This window comes from Pelophylax lessonae (assembly GCF_965119305.1).
Source record: "Pelophylax lessonae genome assembly, chromosome: 10".
In the NCBI taxonomy this organism is placed as follows: domain Eukaryota; kingdom Metazoa; phylum Chordata; class Amphibia; order Anura; family Ranidae; genus Pelophylax; species Pelophylax lessonae.
In genome coordinates, this window is record NC_138777.1 from 240,841,743 (window position 1) to 240,865,277 (window position 23,535).

Genomic DNA, 23,535 nt, shown 5'->3' on the forward strand with positions numbered 1-23,535 from the left:
GGATCCATTCCTTGATCAACAGTTGTTTGGAGCTGAGACAAGCTCCTTCCCTCGCCTGCACTCACAGTGGTGGACACAGGATTGCGTTCCCTTGTAGCGTTAGCAGCACACAATTTCCATTACTGGTTCACACCTCTTATGCCACCATCCACATTGATCCATCACAGATCAAGCCAGCCATTGGTCATATCAGAATAACGCATGCAAGAGGAAGGAGATCTCTGATGGTGCAGTATAACAGTAAGGGTTTATTACAACTAGGCATCTACTCACATGAAAAGATGGTAACAAAGCATAACATAGAAAAAAATTGAGGTTGAAGGATTATAAGAGGTGCATGGAAGTCAGCCAGCCCCCAGTCTGATGTACTCACGCTCCAGTCTGTCACCAACCAAATAAACCTGTCTCTTGGTACAAAGAACAGGGGTTTAGTTGACACACATTTGCAAACGCATGTGAAAGCTGCAGAGCCACTTCACGGCACCCTGTTAAATCTGCAGTCCTAACACTCCTAATTTAGTGTCTCCACACTGGAAGCACATGGCTGCTAATGGATGGATGGGGGAACAGGTGAGAGGGAGACAGCCCAACCTCCCCCAACCCACCCTCATCCATGACTGGTCTGTTGTCTCAAAACTCAAATAACTAAGTTGTAACGATGGTACAAACTGGAAAGGACCAGCTGAGAGGCATTACACCTCCATCCCCTTAGTAGATGCAGTATAAAGACAGATTGGGATATTATATATGGGTCATGGCCTGTAAAGCACAATGCCTTTCAATCCCTAATTTCCTATTTGGGACTTTGTGTGAGACAAGCAGGTCATGGTATTGGTCTCCATCCCTGTATACGGAAAAATAAGGTCAAATCAGACTGCATCCACCAAAAACGCACGAAAATCGCACGGTGGGACTTTATATGAGGCACCAAGCTGTAGGCAAGGCGTCTCCATCCCTGGTTGCTTAAACATAATAGGCTAGGTGGGACTTTGAGTGAGACCCCAGCAGGTAGTGCCCGGCGTCTCCATCCCTATAACAAGAAAAAAATTGAAGTTGAAGGATTATAAGAGGTGCTGGCTGACTTTCATGCACCTCTTATAATCCTTCAACCTCAATTTTTTTCTTGTTATAGGGATGGAGACGCCGGGCACTACCTGCTGGGGTCTCACTCAAAGTCCCACCTAACCTATTATGTTTAAACAAAGCATAACATACAGATTGTTCATGACACCCTGGCAGACGTGATGACATCACCACTGTAGCTCCGCACAAAATGTTTTGTCCTAATGGACAAAAAGGTTTTACAGAATTTGTTTAAGTGATTTCAAAAACAAGTTCCTAGGACTTGTCAGACTTACCGTACAAAATAGAAATACATTTTTCATATTACAGGTCAAGAACTGTGAACTTTGAGGCCTCAAATGACCTTGTCACTGATTCAGTCAAAATACCTTCAGTTTCAAGCACACACTGCGTCCATTGTTGAATTTGTGTTATTTACATGTCCTTGAGATCAGAAGCTAGGTCGTCTGCCCCAAAAAGGAAATTGTGTTTAGATAAACTTTGAATATAATGCTCTGGCAATTAAATTTCTCTCCACAATGGCAGATATTCAACCAGTTTCAGGATCACACCTGTGTCCATTCATTCCCTAGCAAATAAACTATTGTTTCTACTCTGAGAAGTCAAACAAACGGAAAACAGCCTGGACAAAGACAAGAACCTGTAATTCATTTACCTACACCAAAGACGGGGGGTAAAGATTGTGCCACACAGACAATTGTCCATTGGAAGCTACATGGTGTCAAATAAACATTGTTTATAACTGCATCTTCAAATGAATTTAATATAATCATAAGCTTATACAACATCCTTGTCCCATCATATACCAAAGGGGGGTGTGGAACTTATGATTTTATGACAATCTTCTATTGAGAATTACATTATATCTATTATATAGTAATGTATACTGGTCAGAATTTCTCCCATATTTTATATCCAGTCCCAAATCATGATTGTATTGTTGTTAACATAATAATCCCTTAATGGATAATATTCTGATTGGAAATAACCCATGTGTAGAAAAGTTTACATATACAAGTTGTTGTGTAGCAATATATATATAACTGTATATGAATCTATATAATTTTTACTGCTACTAAATGTAAAGTATCTGGGTAAATCAGTCATTTCCAATCAATATATATATATCGTATTAGTAATATATCCTTATTAAACAGCGTTACCAGGTCCAATCCTTACCTAGACACATGATGGAGATATTAGATGGACACGTATGTATCATGAGAGTATGGACAGATTTTCATATTGTTTTTATGATTATTATTAAATGAAGAACTTATATAATTCTAATATCCAAAATACTGAATGACGAGTAGAGGTGTCGCCCAATGACCTCACCAATTAATGGTTAAGTAATCCCAACCAATGGGGATAAAGTTCCTCCTTCTGGGTTCAGATTATGGTAATTTTTACTGCCCTTTTGTTCAACACAAAATAAAAAGGTAACCCAGATGTGAAACACACACACACATTACGACAACATACATTACACTTTCAACACACACGCTACTTACATCCATACATATACTCATCTATACATACTCCATCTTGCTCCATCACTTACCTGTAACTTTGAAGGGCGCCAGACAAAACTCCTCCCTAACCGGCCACCATTTTGGAAAGAGCAGCCATCTTAAGGACTCTGGTAACGACCATTTTAAGCTAGCAGCCATTTTAAATGTGGTAAATATACCTTGTTGTTTATCTGATTATTATTTACTATCATTTATTTCCTTCCTTATATGTTTTAAATTTCATGCTAAAGGGTAACGAGATTACAGTCATATGAACCATATTCGATTTTTTTCTAAACGCTGATTTTCGTTTTTTTATACGTTTTTATTAGTATCAAGTTTAGCACAATATTAGCCATTTAGTCTCCTGTTTTGCATAGCCTATTCTCACTCCAACTGCAGCGGAGTGACTGTTGACTGCGGAATTCGCAGACAATTGTGGTCTGATTATCTAAAACATTTATCTATGGTTTTTACTATACCTGGGGAAAACGTAATCTTGCTTTCTTTTAAATGTTATCATTGAACTACATATCCCATTGCATTAATCGTTTTAAGTTTGTATTTTATGTCAAAGTTGTCTCTTTGTGTATATAATATGCAATAAGCAGCGCTAAAAACACACTAGTAACATCATAAAATCATTAAAACATAAAAAAGGAGAAATCAGAGTCCATGCACAAAGCCCGTGATGAAAAAGTGAACACACTTTCTGGCAGGATCAACAGGTGCTCTAAGTGTTAGAATCCACCACCGAGTGAAATGGCCTCTCACCTTAGGCTTATTGGATATAAGCATATGACTCAAAAACTCTTATAGCGATCTCCCCTTAACGTGAACGGTAGATAGGATGTACTCCTTCTTGTACTCCACCTCCAAGAGACCTCACACTGAACAGACGCAACACCACAATGTTCCTAGAGCGGACTTTGCACTGCTCACAAATAAGCTTCAGCCAGCAGCTCCCCTTGAAACCATGAAATAGGGAAAACACCGGGCAAGCCCATAGCGTAACACTGATAAACTTTATTCAAAAATTGAAGTAAAGACAGCCTCTTACTTGTATTTAAAAGGTGAAATCACATCAAACAATCATGCCGACGGGTCCCGTAGGTACCTCACCGGATCTCCAGACAGCAGTGGGCAACGTCTGAAAGCTCCTCCTTCCCCCCCGGACGCATGTCGTCCCCCAATGGGCGGGGACTTCTTCAGCGGTATGTGAAGGTAGGTAATAGACGTCGCCCCTTAAATATACCGCCATATCTGCTAATTGGACAGGAAATCGGGATCCTCTCATTGGCTGACCTCCATTGCCAGGACTACAGAGTACACTTCCGCTCTCTATAGAGCGGAAATGACGATGCCCCACGTTTGGAGACCGCCCCTTCGCCGCTCTGAGATTGAGTGAGAGGACCGGATCCTATTCACAGCGGGTTCCCCTTTGTGATGAATACGGAAGACGCCGCCGCTCTGTTAAGAGAGGGAGCGCCCTCGCATGACGTTAGAGGACCGCCCCTTCCTTCCTTATCCTTGCGTATGGCCGGAAGTAAACAATGCTTAATCGTGCCAATGGGAGTCTATGGTTCCTCCCATAATTGCACAACTGTCAGCATAATATGTATTAGAAGTGACACAAAGCAGGATGTGACTTCTGTTGGTCTGGAATTAAAAAAATAAGGCTGTATAAACCAAACAGAGGGCTAATAAATAAAAACAAAGGGTAATATATATATATGTACCATTTGTAAAATAAAATGTATGGATAAAACAATAGGTACATATTTGAATATATGGATACTTACAGGGGGGGGGGGGGCTAGGATTAAAAATGGTGGTACTCCCCACATGTTACATCCTTGCACCCAGAACAGGTGCAAACACTCTAAGAGACCTCTAACCCTATATGTCCCTATATCCATGGAGTATTTGTGATAATATCACTACAGAGTAATTTAATTTGTTATTAAATACAAATATAAAAACCGGAGCCATAGACGTCCCACTGTTGTCTGGATCACATAAAAAACATAAAAACATATAAATATGAAGTAAAACCCTAGAAAATGAAATGTCTCTTTGTGTCACCTCAAATCTAACTATTTATTGTGAATACACGTCTTGTGAATAAATATACTTATAAATTCCCTACTGTAGTCTGTATTCACTAAGATTGGTATATGCTGTTAAAAAGAAATTAATCGATAAAAAAGAACTCGTTATATTCGTTCAGAATAATATTCTCGAATGTGTAAAACGCACAACAGACTGGACATCCCAAAGAAGATTTGCCACTATCACTGTTGGCTGTTCATTTATTTCAAGGTGGCAGGTCAGAGATTAGGGAGCTCCATTGGAGAGATCTGGTTGCTCAGGTCCCAGAATGATGTAAGAAGAAAGCAGATGATTTCCCCCTCCTTTATTAAATCAAAATGAAATGTCATCTTTGGGTGGAGTTTTTATTTCTAGTTATCAGGTATTTTATTTTGCTGCATGTGATTGTGTTAATTGTTTGTGTCCTCTGCAGGCTGAACATTCACATCCATCACATGAGCTTCGGAGACAGAAGAGAGATTTGGTCATTCCACCAATTCAATGCTCTGAAAATGACAGAGGTCCATTTCCCAAAAGGGTTATTCAGGTACCAACAACACAACCCTTCTCCTTCAGTACAGAATACGTCTTATGTTGGTTATTAGCACAGATTGCTCAGCATGTCTTCCTTGTGAGTCGGCAGAGCAGAACATAAAGAAGAAAAACCTTCATGCATACAATGCTTCTCTTCTGACATTGCACCACACTGTTTATGATTGCCACATTTTATGGTCCACATTTTGGGTAGAGTTGGCCCTGATACCGCTATAAGTTTGTTGGATGTCCCTTTCCAAAAGCATGAGAAATAATATGGAGTTAGCCCCACTTAACAAACTTCCCTTTCTGGGAAGGATTTCCACCAGATTTTGGAGTATTTGTGTAAACTTGTATCTATTCTGTAAAAATAAGATTTGTAAGGTGTCCACAAACTTTTGATGTCACAGTTTAGGCGCAATCCTACCTACAATCCATGGGCATCAGAAAACTTGTAAAATAAAAGTAGATGGTGTGACGGTGGCGGTTATCAGACCCCTGGCCTTCTCATCCAACTTGTGACCAAAGACCAGGCAATCTCACACCCTGCCGTCACTTGCGTAACAATGCCACTCTCAGCTGCACCCGACACACAGATTGTCCAGCTTGCGGGACCACAATCTAGATGCCAGCAGACTGAGAGCAATTGTCACCGGGCTAATTAAACAATTAACCCTTTCTCTGCCACCACCTCTACGTTATAATGAGCCCAGAGGACGCTCGTAATTTTAGAAATACCAATTATGACTTTAGAATAATCATCCGTAACACGCGCTGTCACTTGCAGACAGGAATGTCCGGAGGATTTATCCTAAACAGTAGCGCTCTTCAGGAGGCAGGTTCTTTGGGTCAGTTTGCGTTTAAGAGCTTAGAGACAAAATTAACACTTTTCAAAATAAGGTTTAATTATAAGAAAGGTTAAGATTGGTGCAAATAAAAATATTTACAGAAAAATGGGTTACAAAGAAATAGAGACACAATGCAGCAATTTAGAAGAATAGATAAGAATTAGAAATGTAATACTTGCATTCAAAAGTCCTGGGTGTTTCAGAGTTCAGAGGCTGAACATGTGATCGGTCCTTTCTTAAGCGATGTTACTGTTTGATGTTAAAAATTAAGAACTGAACTGCAAAGCTTGAGCAAGCTTTTCTCTAAGATCCAAGGGGCGGTGACGGACACCCCTGACCAATTACAAAAGATTGTCAAAGGGTGGTCCAGTGGTTTACAACCATATCAAATGTACTTTTGTGGACAGAGTCATACCACTCTTAATATCACCACATATGTAAGGGTTACATTCTTGAAACTGATATTTTATAACTAAGCATGTCATTTGCTTTCAAACAATATCAAACATGAACATCTTTTATCACAAAGGTAATATCTTCTCCCTCGTTCCCATTCCCTGTATGACAGAATGACCATGTGTGGTCTTGTTACGTCCAGTATGTTATTTGCCATTCAAATATATACTTTTTGTTAATATGTTAAGTTCAGGTAGAAAGTTATGCATTGGGTATGGATTTGGGAGATGTAGGTGTTACCTTTTAATTAACAACTGGGCTTGTGGAATTTACAAGACAGCCTCCCTGGCCATCTGTTCAGACCTCTGTCTGCGTTTGAGATAAGATCTGCTCATCTATGACCCCATGCTGTTCTTGGAGACACAACTTCTGCTAAAATGTTCAGATAAGGCTTTTGTTTGAGTTGGCATACTGATTAGGGGAAGGTGGGGGATACTTTCGCTCAAGGGGGGGGGGGATTTCTCTGAGTACAAATCTGCTTGATGAGAGATTTAAATGAAATGGTCACCTGTGTCACTTGGACAAAATGGATGCCGTGATGACAAAATGGTGTCCTAGTGCACGATACCATTACAGATGGGGTCACAAGAATAGAGCAAATTTAATGTGGCGCTACCTCCAACAGCTGAGTAAGATGGGTCCCTTGTTCTGTGCCTCAACCTTCCCAAGGTCCTCAGCCCCTCTGACACACCAGGCTGAGTGTAAAGGCAAGCAAACACAGCAAATAATCCTCATACCACAATGACAGTGCTATACCAAAAACAGAAACCAAACTAGATAGCAAAGGTAGTCTGACTGTATTAGCACCCAGTAATGCTGAAATCCAAGCAACTACAAATAAGTTGACAACTAATTGGCACAGTTTAGCATAAGGGATGATATGAGAGCTAAATATAGGAGACATGGACCACCCATACCAGCATAAACACCAGCAATGCCATTTCAAAATGTAACGATGGGCTACAATGAGACTAGATCTACCAATATCGGGGTTATACAGAGTGGCTAATCATGAGGGCTAAATATAAGAGACATGGGCCACCCAGACCACCCAGAGTAGCATAAACACCAGCAATGCCATCCAAAATGTAATGATGGACAGCAATAGATCTACCGACATGCACTAATGGTGGCAGAGGGAGGCCTAAACTGAATAGGTGAGCATGGTAACGTTTGGACAATATAAACCAAATGCAGGGATATAAGGGAATATAGGGTGAATATTAGGGGCAGGTAATCTTCTGCCGGCTTGCGTTGGGGCCTTTTTTCATCTGAGATAGTTCTTCAACCCTGCGTGCAGTAAGATAATAATAGTTACAGCTCAGTTTAGTGTAGAATATAAGTCAGCCGAAGGCAAGAAATAACGATGTAATATGACCGCAACCCTGAGTTGGTAATGGCACGGTATTTGCTTAAGTGATAGAATACCTGATTGCTAAAGATGGATGCGGGTTGGGTACAATAATTGTCCAGCTCTCAGTGACTTGTCTACTGCTAACAGTGCAAGATGGACCATCAGTCCTCTCACCAACTCCCTAATAAGATGATAGGCTTAGACGGGTTCCAGTGTGGCTGTACCTTGAATGGCAGGAGCAGAGGGTCTGTCAAATGCTCTGGTCTCTTGGTGGCAAACCCACAAGATGGACCAGACTGACAGAGTTGCTGATCCCCAGCAATCTCCTCTCCAATGCCAGGCTTTCTTGGTCTACTTTGTTTTCTCCGCCGATACAGACAGATCTTCCTGCATGGATGGGCGATTCAATAAAAACTCTCTTTTCCCGCTTACACAGGGTCTGGGTGGACCTGTAGGTCAGAAAACTGACGAGTTCAATGCATGGTTGCAGCTTTAAAACTGCCACTCCCAGGGTTCCAGGCGTGCCACATTGCAGTCTATGAGTTCTCTGGACTTGGATCTCCCCCTACTGGCCGGAGGAGTGTTTTCTAGGTCAAAATTAACAACAGAAATGAGGAGGAAATTTATTGTCGTAGTCCACCTATATAAAATAAATAATCAGGACTCTTGTGCCTTTATGAAAGAATCCCATTTCCCGTATTTCTTCCTTCTAGGCCAAATCCAGCCGGTCATCAGAAATTTCTGTGTTCTACAGCATCACAGGCCAAGGGGCCGACTCTCCGCCTGTGGGGACTTTTGTCATAGAGAGGACCACTGGATGGCTTAATGTGACCCGGCCTCTGGACAGAGAGACTATACCCAAATATACGGTAAGAAAACATTATCTCCTAATATTAATTACCTCTGAGACCCGCCCCAATTCTTCCCGCACACATCAATGTGTCATGTGACCGATCCTTTCATTCCTTTTTTTTATTTATACAAATATCTTACTTTTATATATTAATTAATAACATAATTATTGTCAGAGGAAGATGACTCTGAAGCCAATCCAGCCAGGATACACAATACACATCCACCGGCCACTTTATTAGGTCCTCCTTGCTAGTAGCAGGTTGGACCCCCTTTTGCCTGGTGGCATAAATACATCAAGGTGCGGGAGACTTTCCTCAGAGATTTTCCTCCATAGTGACATGATAACATCACGCAGTTACTGCAGATTTGTCAGCTGCACATCCATGATGCCAATCTCCCGTTCCACCACATCACATAGGTGATCTATTGGATGAGATGTGGTGAGTGTGGAGGCCATTGGAGGACAGTGACCTCATTGTCATGGTGAAGAAACCAGTGGTGAGATGATTGGAGCTTTGTGACATGGTGCATTATCCTGCTGGGAGGAGCCATCAGAAGATGGGAGGAGCCACCAGAAGATGGGGACACTGCAGTCATAAAGGGATGGACATGGTCAGCAAAAATACTCAGGTAGGGGGTGGGGTTTATATCACTAAAGGGGCCCAAAGTGTGCCAAGACCCCCCCCCCCACCACCAGCCTGAACCATTACCCCCCCCCCCCCCTCCCCCACACCATTACACCACCACCAGCCTGAACCATTACCCCCCCCTCCCCCACACCATTACACCACCACCAGCCTAGACCGTTACCCCCCCCTCCTCCCCCCCCACACCATTACACCACCAGCCTGATCCATTACCCCCCCCCTCCTCCTCCACACCATTACACCACCAGCCTGAACCATTCCCCCCCCCCTCCTCCACACCATTACACCACCACCAGCCTGAACCATTACCCCCCCTCCTCCTCCACACCATTACACCACCACCAGCCTGAACCATTACCCCCCCCCCCCTCCTCCACACCATTACACCACCACCAGCCTGAACCATTACCCCCCCCCCCCCTCCTCCACACCATTACACCACCATCAGCCTGAACCATTACCCCCCCCCTCCCCCACACCATTACACCACCACCAGCCTGAACCACTACCCCCCCCCTCCCCCACACCATTACACCACCACCAGCCTGAACCACTACCCCCCCCCTCCCCCACACCATTACACCACCACCAGCCTGAACCACTACCCCCCCCTCCCCCACACCATTACACCACCACCAGCCTGAACCACTACCCCCCTCCCTCCCCCACACCATTACACCACCACCAGCCTGAACCACTACCCCCCCCCCTCCCCCACACCATTACACCACCACCAGCCTGAACCATTCCCCCCCCCCTCCTCCACACCATTACACCACCACCAGCCTGAACCATTACCCCCCCCTCCTCCACACCATTACACCACCACCAGCCTGAACCATTCCCCCCCCCCCTCCTCCACACCATTACACCACCACCAGCCTGAACCACTACCCCCCCCTCCCCCACACCATTACACCACCACCAGCCTGAACCATTACCCCCCCCCCTCCTCCACACCATTACACCACCACCAGCCTGAACCACTACCCCCCCCCTCCCCCACACCATTACACCACCACCAGCCTGAACCATTACCCCCCCCCCCTCCACACCATTACACCACCACCACCAGCCTGAACCATTACCCCCCCCTCCCCCACACCATTACACCACCACCAGCCTGAACCATTACCCCCCCCCCCCTCCTCCACACCATTACACCACCACCAGCCTGAACCACTACCCCCCCTCCTCCACACCATTACACCACCACCAGCCTGAACTATTACCCCCCCCTCCTCCACACCATTACACCACCACCAGCCTGAACCATTACCCCCTCCTCCTCCACACCATTACACCACCACCACCAGCCTGAACCATTAACCCCCCCCTCCCCCACACCATTACACCACCACCAGCCTGAACCATTCCCCCCCCCCCCTCCTCCACACCATTACACCACCACCACCAGCCTGAACCATTAACCCCCCCCTCCCCCACACCATTACACCACCACCAGCCTGAACCACTACCCCCCTCCTCCTCCACACCATTACACCACCACCACCAGCCTGAACCATTACCCCCCCCCTCCTCCACACCATTATACCACCACCAGCCTGAACCATTACCCCCCCCCTCCCCCACACCATTACACCACCACCAGCCTGAACCATTACCCCCCCTCCCCCACACCATTACACCACCAACCCCACCAGCCTGAACCATTCCCCCCCCCCCCTCCTCCACACCATTACACCACCACCAGCCTGAACCATTACCCCCCCCCTCCCCCACACCATTACACCACCACCAGCCTGAACCATTTCCCCCCCCCTCCTCCACACCATTACACCACCACCAGCCTGAACCATTACCCCCCCCTCCTCCACACCATTACACCACCACCAGCCTGAACCACTACCCCCCCTCCTCCACACCATTACACCACCACCAGCCTGAACCATTACCCCCCCCTCCTCCACACCATTACACCACCACCAGCCTGAACCACTACCCCCCCCCCTCCTCCACACCATTACACCACCACCACCAGCCTGAACCATTACCCCCCCCTCCTCCACACCATTACACCACCACCAGCCTGAACCACTACCCCCCCTCCTCCACACCATTACACCACCACCAGCCTGAACCACTACCCCCCCCCCTCCTCCACACCATTACACCACCACCAGCCTGAACCACTACCCCCCCCTCCTCCACACCATTACACCACCACCAGCCTGAACCATTACCCCCTCCTCCTCCACACCATTACACCACCACCACCAGCCTGAACCATTACCCCCCCCCCTCCCCCACACCATTACACCACCACCAGCCTGAACCATTCCCCCCCCCCCTCCTCCACACCATTACACCACCACCAGCCTGAACCACTACCCCCCTCCTCCTCCACACCATTACACCACCACCACCAGCCTGAACCATTACCCCCCCCCCCCTCCTCCACACCATTATACCACCACCAGCCTGAACCATTACCCCCCCCCCTCCCCCACACCATTACACCACCACCAGCCTGAACCATTACCCCCCCTCCCCCACACCATTACACCACCAACCCCACCAGCCTGAACCATTCCCCCCCCCCTCCTCCACACCATTACACCACCACCAGCCTGAACCATTACCCCCCCCCCCCTCCCCCACACCATTACACCACCACCAGCCTGAACCATTACCCCCCCCTCCCCCACACCATTACACCACCACCAGCCTGAACCATTACCCCCCCCTCCACACCATTACACCACCACCAGCCTGAGCCATTACCCCCCTCCCCCACACCATTACACCACCACCAGCCTGAACCATTACCCCCCCCCCCCTCCACACCATTACACCACCACCACCAGCCTGAACCGTTTACCCCCCCTCCCCCACACCATTACACCACCAACCCCACCAGCCTGATCCATTACCCCCCTCCCCCACACCATTACACCACCACCAGCCTGAACCATTACCCCCTCCCCCACACCATTACACCACCACCAGCCTGAACCATTACCCCCCCCCCCCCCTCCACACCATTACACCACCACCAGCCTGAGCCATTACCCCCCTCCCCCACACCATTACACCACCACCAGCCTGAACCATTACCCCCCCCCCTCCCCCACACCATTACACCACCACCAGCCTGAGCCATTACCCCCCTCCCCCACACCATTACACCACCACCAGCCTGAACCATTACCCCCCCCCCTCCACACCATTACACCACCACCAGCCTGAACCATTACCCCCCCCTCCTCCACACCATTATACCACCACCAGCCTGAACCATTACCCCCCCCCCCCCTCCTCCACACCATTACACCACCACCAGCCTGAACCATTACCCCCCCTCCCCCACACCATTACACCACCAACCCCACCAGCCTGAACCATTCCCCCCCCCCTCCTCCCCCACACCATTACACCACCACCAGCCTGAACCATTACCCCCCCCCCCTCCCCCACACCATTACACCACCACCAGCCTGAACCATTACCCCCCTCCCCCACACCATTACACCACCACCAGCCTGAACCATTACCCCCCCCCCCTCCACACCATTACACCACCACCACCAGCCTGAACCATTACCCCCCCCTCCTCCACACCATTATACCACCACCAGCCTGAACCATTACCCCCCCCCCTCCCCCACACCATTACACCACCACCAGCCTGAACCATTAACCCCCCCCCCCTCCACACCATTACACCACCACCAGCCTGAGCCATTACCCCCCTCCCCCACACCATTACACCACCACCAGCCTGAACCATTACCCCCCCCCCCTCCACACCATTACACCACCACCAGCCTGAACCGTTTACCCCCCCTCCACACCATTACACCACCAACCCCACCAGCCTGATCCATTACCCCCCTCCCCCACACCATTACACCACCACCAGCCTGAACCATTACCCCCTCCCCCACACCATTACACCACCACCAGCCTGAACCATTACCCCCCCCCCCTCCACACCATTACACCACCACCAGCCTGAACCGTTACCCCCCCCCCTCCTCCCCCACACCATTACACCACCACCAGCCTGAACCATTAACCCCCCTCCTCCTCCACACCATTACACCACCACCAGCCTGAACCATTACCCCCCCCCCCCCTCCTCACAATTACACCACCACCAGCCTGACCGGTTAACCCCCCCTCCCCCACACCATTACACCACCACCAGCCTGAACCATTACCCCCCCCCCCTCCACACCATTGCACCACCACCACCAGCCTGATCCATTACCCCCCCCCTCCTCCACACCATTGCACCACCACCACCAGCCTGAACCATTACCCCACCTCCCCCACACCATTACACCACCAACCTGAACCATTACCCCCCCCTCCCCCACACCATTACACCACCAGCCTGAACCATTACCCCCCTCCTCCCCCACACCATTACACCACCAGCCTGAACCATTACCCCCCCTCCCCCACACCATTACACCACCACCACCAACCTGAACCATTACCCCCCTCCCCCACACTATTACACCACCAGCCTGAATTGTTACCCCCTCCCCCTCCTCCCCCCACACCATTTCACCACCCCCACCAGCCTGAACCAATACCCCCCCTCCTCCCCCACTCCATTACACCACCACCAACAGCCTGAACCGTTACCCTTCCCCTCCCCCACACCATTACACCACCAGCCTGAACCGTTACCCTTCCCCTCCCCCCACACCATTACACCACCACCAACAACCTGAACCAATACCCCCCCCCTCCTCCCCCACACCATTACACCACCCCCACCAGCCTGAACCAATACCCCCCCTCCTCCCCCACACCATTACACCCCCACCACCAGCCTGAACCGGTGATAGAAGGCAGGATGGATCCATGCGCCAAATTCTGACCCTCCCCCACCTGAATGTCGCAGCTGAAATCCAGACTCATTAGACCAGGCAACGTTTTTCCAATCTTCTATTGTCCAATGTTGGTGATCTGTGCCAATTGTAGTCTCAGTTTCCTGTTCTTAGCTGACAGGAGTGGCACCTGGTGTGGTCTTCTGCTGCTGTAGCCCATCTGCTTCAAGGTTCAGTGTGTTGTACTTTCAGAGATGGTATTGTGCATACCTGGGGTGTAACGAGTGATTATTTGAGTCACTGTTGCCTTTCTATCATCTGGAACCAGGCTGCCCATTCTCCTCTGACCTCAACAAGGCATTTTCCTCCACACAGCTGCCGCTCACTGGATATTTTCTCTTTTCCCCATCATTCTCTGTAACCCCGAGAGATCCCAGAAATACTCAGACCGGGCCGTCTGCCATCAACAACCATTCCACCTTCAAAGTCTCTTCAATCCCCTTTCTTCCCCATTCTGATGCTCAGTTTGAACTTCAGCAAGTCGTCTTCCCCACATCTAGATGCCTAAATATATTGAGTTGCTGCCATGTGATTGGCTGATTGGCAGTTTGTGTTACCAAGCAACTGAACAGATGTACCTAATAAAGTGGCTGGTGAGTGTATATATTGGATGGAGTGGTGAGTGGCTGCGCCCTCTAGTGCTCAGAAAAAACATAGAAATCTCTAGCAGTCTCCTATAACATTTTATTGCAGTCTCCTGTGATTTGAAATAGGTTTTTGTAGCCTGTTGTACCATGGCTGCATTTTCCTCCATAAGAGCTGCCCAGAACATGCGTTTTTCTCTAACATTGAAGCAGAACGTCTGCAAATACCTCCGCTCCATCCATGCAATGTCTGCGAGTCGCCCCCCCCCTCAACATCTTCTCCCTGGCTTCTTTCTAGTGCAGCTTCTTCTGCTGTCTTCATTGGCTGTAACTGGTGATGCGACTCTTGCACATGAGAGTTCATTATTCCGGGCACCAGGGTGTGCGCATGCGCGGCTCAGTGTATATTCTATAGAAGACTGTGAGCGGGTGTAAGTTTGTTGTATTACAGAAGAAGAAGTTTATCCTTTCTACAACGAGGAGCCGGCTCACAATATATTAATGTTAGTTCCTCTTGGTATCACGGTCTGGCTGTCTTGTAGTACAGTAAGTTCCTATAATGTGACATCTCTCTGGGAGTGACACAGCGGGATGACGTCACAGGGTGAGAGGTCAAAGGGGGATTCAGTTGGGGGTGGGGTTCGGGGCAAATTGTTTTGTCAGCAACAAGATTTCCTCCCAGTTTGTGTTATATGTCAGCAGGGGCTGACTGGCAACTTTCGGCCCGGGGGGCAAGTACAAACCAGAGGCCCACGGTGCAGGAACTCGGCCTCCCTCCCATTCTTCCTCTTCCCAGCCTACTACTGACCCCCATTCCAGGCTTAAGCTCCACTCCAGATACTCTCCACTCACCGATTGAATCCAAGTTCCGGACCTGGCCAGCAGGGGGTGGTTGGGGGGAGCAGGAACAGCTTGGTTGGGGCTGGCTGGGGAAGGAGAGTCTCCAGTGAAGCATGGAACCGGCCTGCATGCTGGGGGGGGGGGGGGGGGGGCTGTGCTCTGTTCTTGTCTTCAAGCCACACTCAGTAGCTCAGTGGCAGGGACTTTTTACTTCTCTTCACCAGTAATCCTTTAGGCATGTCTTTGTAAGAAGCGGTGCAGCCTTTTTATGGGGGATTAGTGCAGCCCAGAGGGCAATTACCCCCCTGCCCCTTGGCCCAGTCCTCCCCTGTATGTCAGACAAGACGATTCCATTGTAGCGCTGTCCCCGTAGGGAATGCTGGGTGATGACTTGTTGGGTCTCCTCTGATTACCATCACGCAGTCACTAGGGGGCAGTTCACTCATCCATCCTATTACTCCCTATGGGTCGTCACTCAATAAACAGTCCGGGGGATTTGGTTTTTTGGTATTTATTGTGGAACTTGGATGGGGGAAGGGAATAGTGGGATACTTCACCTGGAACTATATAAAGTAGATGAGGAAAACTCTCACTTGGCCTCACCAGGTTATTTGTGGAAGCAAAATTTGTATCCTGTATAGAAAGGAAAAAAAGAGGCTGGTAAAAAGTGGTGGAAGGATACTATTATTAGAAGGTATTTCAATTAGGGATAGACCTGTTATGGGCAGGGCCGATATTCAGTTTCCCAGATATATATCGGTATCGGCCCCGGAACTGGCCGATATTTTTGTGACGTCATTCTGCCTTCTTAGGCCGCCTCCCTCGCCTTGGACAGCCTCGTCTGGAGGCGGGACTAGTCTCACGGGAGTGTTTTACAGCCATACACCCACCCACAGCAGCCCGGTGCCACCCGGCCACCCACATCCACAGGTCCTGTACCAGCTAGCCAGCCACCCACAGCCCCTGTGCCAGCCACCCACCTACCTACCACAGGGTGCCAGCCAGCCACCCACCACAGGGTGCCAGCCATCCATCCACCACAGGGTGCCAGCCAGCCACCCACCACAGGATGCCAGCCAGCCAGCCATCCACCACAGGGTGCCAGCCAGCCACCCACCACAGGGTGCCAGCCAGCCAGCCATCCACCACAGGGTGCCAGCCAGCCAGCCATCCACCACAGGGTGCCAGCCAGACACCCACCACAGGATGCCAGCCAGCCAGCCATCCACCACAGGATGCCAGCCAGCCAGCCATCCACCACAGGGTGCCAGCCAGCCACCCACCACAGGATGCCAGCCAGCCAGCCATCCACCACAGGGTGCCAGCCAGCCACCCACCACAGGGTGCCAGCCAGCCATCCACCACAGGGTGCCAGCCAGCCACCCACCACAGGGTGCCAGCCAGCCATCCACCACAGGGTGCCAGCCAGCCAGCCATCCACCACAGGGTGCCAGCCAGACACCCACCACAGGGTGCCAGCCAGCCATCCACCACAGGGTGCCAGCCAGCCACCCACCACAGGGTGCCAGTCAGCCACCCACCACAGGATGCCAGCCAGCCACCCACCCACCACAGGGTGCCAGTCAGCCACCCATCACAGGGTGCCAGCCAGCCATCCACCACAGGGTGCCAGCCAGCCACCCACCACAGGATGCCAAACCAGCCAGCCATCCACCACAGGGTGCCAGTCAGCCGCCCACCACAGGATGCCAGCCAGCCAGCCATCCACCACAGGGTGCCAGCCAGCCACCCACCACAGGGTGCCAGCCAGCCATCCACCACAGGGTGCCAGCCAGCCACCCACCACAGGATGCCAGCCAGCCAGCCATCCACCACAGGGTGCCAGCCAGTCACCCACCACAGGGTGCCAGCCAGCCATCCACCACAGGGTGCCAGCCAGCCACCCACCACAGGATGCCAGCCAGCCATCCACCACAGGGTGCCAGCCAGCCATCCACCACAGGGTGCCAGCCAGCCATCCACCACAGGGTGCCAGCCATCCACCACAGGGTGCCAGCCAGCCATCCACCAGAGGGTGCCAGCCAGCCACCACAGGATGCCAGCCAGCCATCCACCACAGGGTGCCAGCCAGCCACCCACCACAGGATGCCAGCCAGCCAGCCATCCACCACAGGGTGCCAGCCAGCCACCCACCACAGGGTGCCAGCCAGCCATCCACCACAGGGTGCCAGCCAGCCAGCCATCCACCACAGGGTGCCAGCCAGACACCCACCACAGGGTGCCAGCCAGCCATCCACCACAGGGTGCCAGCCAGCCACCCACCACAGGGTGCCAGTCAGCCACCCACCACAGGATGCCAGCCAGCCACCCACCCACCACAGGGTGCCAGTCAGCCACCCATCACAGGGTGCCAGCCAGCCATCCACCACAGGGTGCCAGCCAGCCACCCACCACAGGATGCCAAACCAGCCAGCCATCCACCACAGGGTGCCAGTCAGCCGCCCACCACAGGATGCCAGCCAGCCAGCCATCCACCACAGGGTGCCAGCCAGCCACCCACCACAGGGTGCCAGCCAGCCATCCACCACAGGGTGCCAGCCAGCCACCCACCACAGGATGCCAGCCAGCCAGCCATCCACCACAGGGTGCCAGCCAGTCACCCACCACAGGGTGCCAGCCAGCCATCCACCACAGGGTGCCAGCCAGCCACCCACCACAGGATGCCAGCCAGCCATCCACCACAGGGTGCCAGCCAGCCATCCACCACAGGGTGCCAGCCAGCCATCCACCACAGGGTGCCAGCCATCCACCACAGGGTGCCAGCCAGCCATCCACCAGAGGGTGCCAGCCAGCCACCACAGGATGCCAGCCAGCCATCCACCACAGGGTGCCAGCCAGCCACCCACCACAGGATGCCAGCCAGCCAGCCATCCACCACAGGGTGCCAGCCAGCCACCCACCACAGGGTGCCAGCCAGCCATCCACCACAGGGTGCCAGCCAGCCACCCACCACAGGATGCCAGCCATCCACCACAGGGTGCCAGCCATCCACCACAGGGTGCCAGCCAGCCATCCACCACAGGGTGCCAGCCAGCCATCCACCACAGGTTGCCAGCCAGCCACCCACCACAGGATGCCAGCCAGCCATCCACCACAGGGTGCCAGCCAGCCCTTTTAGCATTAAATAAAAAAATAACATGTTCAGTACCATATTTGTGTCAAAAATTGTCATTATTTTTCAAAACTTTAAATGTACAAAATATTGGTATCGGTATCGGCCCTGAAAAAAAACGTATCAGTCTATCCCTATGTAGCATCCTTGTCTTAATGCAAGGTTGCTGTTAAATTTAGTTTGCTGAGCCTTAACTAGCTTGGCTGTAATTATTCTGTGGTCATTGAGCTTCCCTTCTTAATCTAGGTTTGACTGCGTTTCTCCCTTCCGTCAGCAGGTGGCACTGTAGCCTCTGACACTAGTGTGAGAATTACAGTTAAACAAACTGTTAATGTCCATGTGTCTCTCAGCCAATCACAGTGTCACTACGGCATTCTGGGAGATCTTATTTAAAGGATGGGAGGTCCAATAATCGCTCTCTTCCCGCCCGGACCCCCTTGGGGGAGGGTGTGTGCTGCTGTTTGCTGCTGACTGGGCCTGAAGCCTGAGGCCTGGTCAGATACCTGGGATTCTGCTGAGGAGAGCCAGCGACCCACATGGGAAAGATCATCCACAGACATCCAGTAACCTGTGTGAGTAACCTGCTTGTTTCTTATGGAGGACAGCTGTCCAGACAGTACAGACCACAGAAAGGGATTGTGTCTTGTGGAGAGAAGATGTCTCCCAGATCGATCTGAAGCTCATGGATACCTAATAATTCTCAAGGTCTTCTATCCTGTACTGCTGTCTGAATACCTGTCTTTTGCAATAGGAGTCTGCCTAATAGACTGTTCTTAAAGGGTGTCCTGGACCCTTCCCCTCTCTCCCCCTGTTTATTCTTGTCCTGTTGAGAAGAAATAAACTATTCTTTTACTTCAGCATAAAAGTGACCGGCGCCCAGCATTTATTTTACCTGCATCACTACCCACCATGCCTGACAATCCACACCCACAGGAGGTATGTAGCCCTCTCTGCCTCTGAAGGTCATCACTAGGCCCTAGGGGGTTCTGGGGGTCCGCTACACCTAATTTAAATGTTACTTTATTGTACACAATGGAAACATTTCTAGATTGATTACATAACCATCAAAATACCCCAGACAGGAGAATCGCCAGCCCCCACCTTGGTACATAGCCAGCCCCACCTTGGTACATAGCCAGCCCCACCTTTGTACATAGCCAGCCCCACCTTGGTACATAGCATAGCCAGACGAACCTTGGGACATAGCCAGACACACCTTGGTACATAGATAGACCCACCTTGGTACATAGCCAGCCCCACCTTGGTACATAGCCAGCCCCACCTTGGTACATAGATAGACCCACCTTGGTACAAAGCCAGACCCACCTTGGTACATAGATAGACCCACCTTGGTACATAGCCAGACACACCTTGGTACATAGCCAGACCCACCTTGGGACATAGCCCGACCCACCTTGGTACTTAGCCAGCCCCACCTTGGTACATAGCCAGCCCCACCTTGGTACATTGCCAGCCCCACCTTGGTACAAAGCCAGCCCCACCTTGGTACATAGCAAGCCCCACCTTGGTACATAGCCAGACCCGCCTTGGGACATGGCCAGACCCACATTGGTATATAGCCAGCCCCACCATGGTACATAGCCAGCCCCAACTTGGTACATAGCCAGCCCCAACTTGGTACATAGCCAGCCCTACCTTGGTACATAGCCAGACCCACATTGGTATATAGCCAGCCCCACCATGGTACATAGCCAGACCCACCTTCGTACATAGCCAGACGAACCTTGGGACATAGCCAGCCCCACCTTGGGACATAGATAGACCCACCTTAGTACAAAGCCAGACACACCTTGGGACATAGCCAGCCCTACCTTGGTACATAGCCAGACCCACCTTGGTACATAGCCAGACCCACCTTGGTACATAGCCAGACCCACCTTGGTACATAGCCAGCCCCACCTTGGTACATAGCCAGACCCACCTTGGGACATAGCCAGCCCCACCTGGGGACATAGCCAGCCTCATCCTTGGTACATGGCCAGATCCACCTTGGTACATAGCCCAACCCACCTTGGTACATAGCCAGCCCCACCTTGGTACATAGCCAGCCCCACCTTGGTACATAGCCAGCCCCACCTTGGTACATAGCCCGACCCACCTTGGTACATAGCCCGACCCACCTTGGTACATAGCCAGACCCACCTTGGTACATAGCCAGACCCACCTTGGTACATAGCCAGTACCCACCTTGGTACATAGCCAGACCCACCTTGGGACATAGCCAGCCCCACCTTGGGACATAGCCAGCCCCACCTTGGTACATAGCCAGCCCCACCTTGGGACATAGCCAGCCCCACCTTGGGACATAGCCAGCCCCATCCTTGGTACATGGCCAGATCCACCTTGGTACATAGCCCGACCCACTTTGGTACATAGCCAGCCCCACCTTGGTACATAGCCAGCCCATCCTTGGTCCATGGCCAGACCCACCTTGGTACATAGCCCGACCCACCTTGGTACATAGCCAGCCCCACCTTGGTACATAGCTAGACCCACCTTGGTATATAGCCAGCCCCACCTTGGTACATAGCCAGCCCCACCTTGGTACATAGCCAGCCCCCACCTTGGTACATAGATAGACCCACCTTGGTACATAGCCAGCCCCACCTTGGTATATAGCCAGCCCCACCTTGGTATATAGCCAGCCCCACCTTGGTACATAGATAGACCCACCTTGGTACAAAGCCAGACACACCTTGGTATATAGCCAGCCCTACCTTGGTACATAGATAGACCCACCTTGGTATATAGCCAGCCCCACCTTGGTATACAGCCAGCCCTACCTTGGTACATAGATAGACCCACCTTGGGACATAGCCAGCCCCACCTTGGGACATAGCCAGCCCCATCCTTGGTACATGGCCAGACCCACCTTGGTACATAGCCCGACCCACCTTGGTACATAGCCCGACCCACCTTGGTATATAGCCAGCCCTACCTTGGTACAAAGCCAGACACACCTTGGGACATAGCCCGACCCACCTTGGTACATAGCCCGACCCACCTTGGTACATAGCCAGCCCCACCTTGGTACATAGCCAGCCCCACCTTGGTACATAGCCAGCCCCACCTTGGGACATAGCCAGCCCCATCCTTGGTACATGGCCAGACCCACCTTGGTACATAGCCCGACCCACCTTGGTACATAGCCAGCCCCACCTTGGTACATAGCCAACCCCACCTTGGTACATGGCCCGACCCACCTTGGTACATAGCCAGCCCCACCTTGGTACATAGCCAGCCCCACCTTGGTACATAGCCAGCCCCACCTTGGTACATAGCCAGCCCCACCTTGGTACATGGCCAGACCCACCTTGGTACATAGCCCGACCCACCTTGGTACATAGCCAGCCCCACCTTGGTACATAGCCAGCCCCAGCTTGGTACATAGCCAGCCCCACCTTGGTACATAGCCAGCCCCACCTTGGTATATAGCCAGCCCCAGCTTGGGACATAGCCAGCCCCACCTTGGGACATAGCCAGCCCCTGCTTGGGACATAGCCAGACCCACCTTGGGACATAGCCCGACCCACCTTGGTACAAAGCCCGACCCACCTTGGTACATAGCCAGCCCCACCTTGGTACATAGCCAGCCCCACCTTGGTACATAGCCAGCCCCACCTTGGTACATGGCCAGATCCACCTTGGTACATAGCCCGACCCACTTTGGTACATAGCCAGCCCCACCTTGGTACATTGCCAGCCCCACCTTGGTACAAAGCCAGCCCCACCTTGGTACATAGCAAGCCCCACCTTGGTACATAGCCAGACCCGCCTTGGGACATGGCCAGACCCACATTGGTATATAGCCAGCCCCACCATGGTACATAGCCAGCCCCAACTTGGTACATAGCCAGCCCCAACTTGGTACATAGCCAGCCCTACCTTGGTACATAGCCAGACCCACATTGGTATATAGCCAGCCCCACCATGGTACATAGCCAGACCCACCTTCGTACATAGCCAGACGAACCTTGGGACATAGCCAGCCCCACCTTGGGACATAGATAGACCCACCTTAGTACAAAGCCAGACACACCTTGGGACATAGCCAGCCCTACCTTGGTACATAGCCAGACCCACCTTGGTACATAGCCAGACCCACCTTGGTACATAGCCAGACCCACCTTGGTACATAGCCAGCCCCACCTTGGTACATAGCCAGACCCACCTTGGGACATATCCAGCCCCACCTGGGGACATAGCCAGCCTCATCCTTGGTACATGGCCAGATCCACCTTGGTACATAGCCCAACCCACCTTGGTACATAGCCAGCCCCACCTTGGTACATAGCCAGCCCCACCTTGGTACATAGCCAGCCCCACCTTGGTACATAGCCCGACCCACCTTGGTACATAGCCAGACCCACCTTGGTACATAGCCAGACCCACCTTGGTACATAGCCAGACCCACCTTGGTACATAGCCAGTACCCACCTTGGTACATAGCCAGACCCACCTTGGGACATAGCCAGCCCCACCTTGGGACATAGCCAGCCCCACCTTGGTACATAGCCAGCCCCACCTTGGTACATGGCCAGACCCACCTTGGTACATAGCCCGACCCACCTTGGTACATAGCCAGCCCCACCTTGGTACATAGCCAGCCCCAGCTTGGTACATAGCCAGCCCCACCTTGGTACATAGCCAGCCCCACCTTGGTATATAGCCAGCCCCAGCTTGGGACATAGCCAGCCCCACCTTGGGACA

General features: G+C 51.4%; 1 protein-coding gene across 1 annotated transcript in view; it reads left to right on the top strand.

Moving 5' to 3' along the window:
• Window positions 1–23,535, top strand: part of LOC309566043 (cadherin-1-like) — a gene marked incomplete at its 3' end in the record, with an annotated part of 146,526 nt that overhangs the window by 26,202 nt on the left and 96,789 nt on the right. Inside the window, exons 4-5 of the mRNA XM_082271066.1 lie at window positions 5,122–5,235; window positions 8,594–8,749. Coding sequence (XP_082127192.1) covers window positions 5,122–5,235; window positions 8,594–8,749 — 270 coding nt within the window. The remainder of the gene's footprint in view (window positions 1–5,121; window positions 5,236–8,593; window positions 8,750–23,535) is intronic.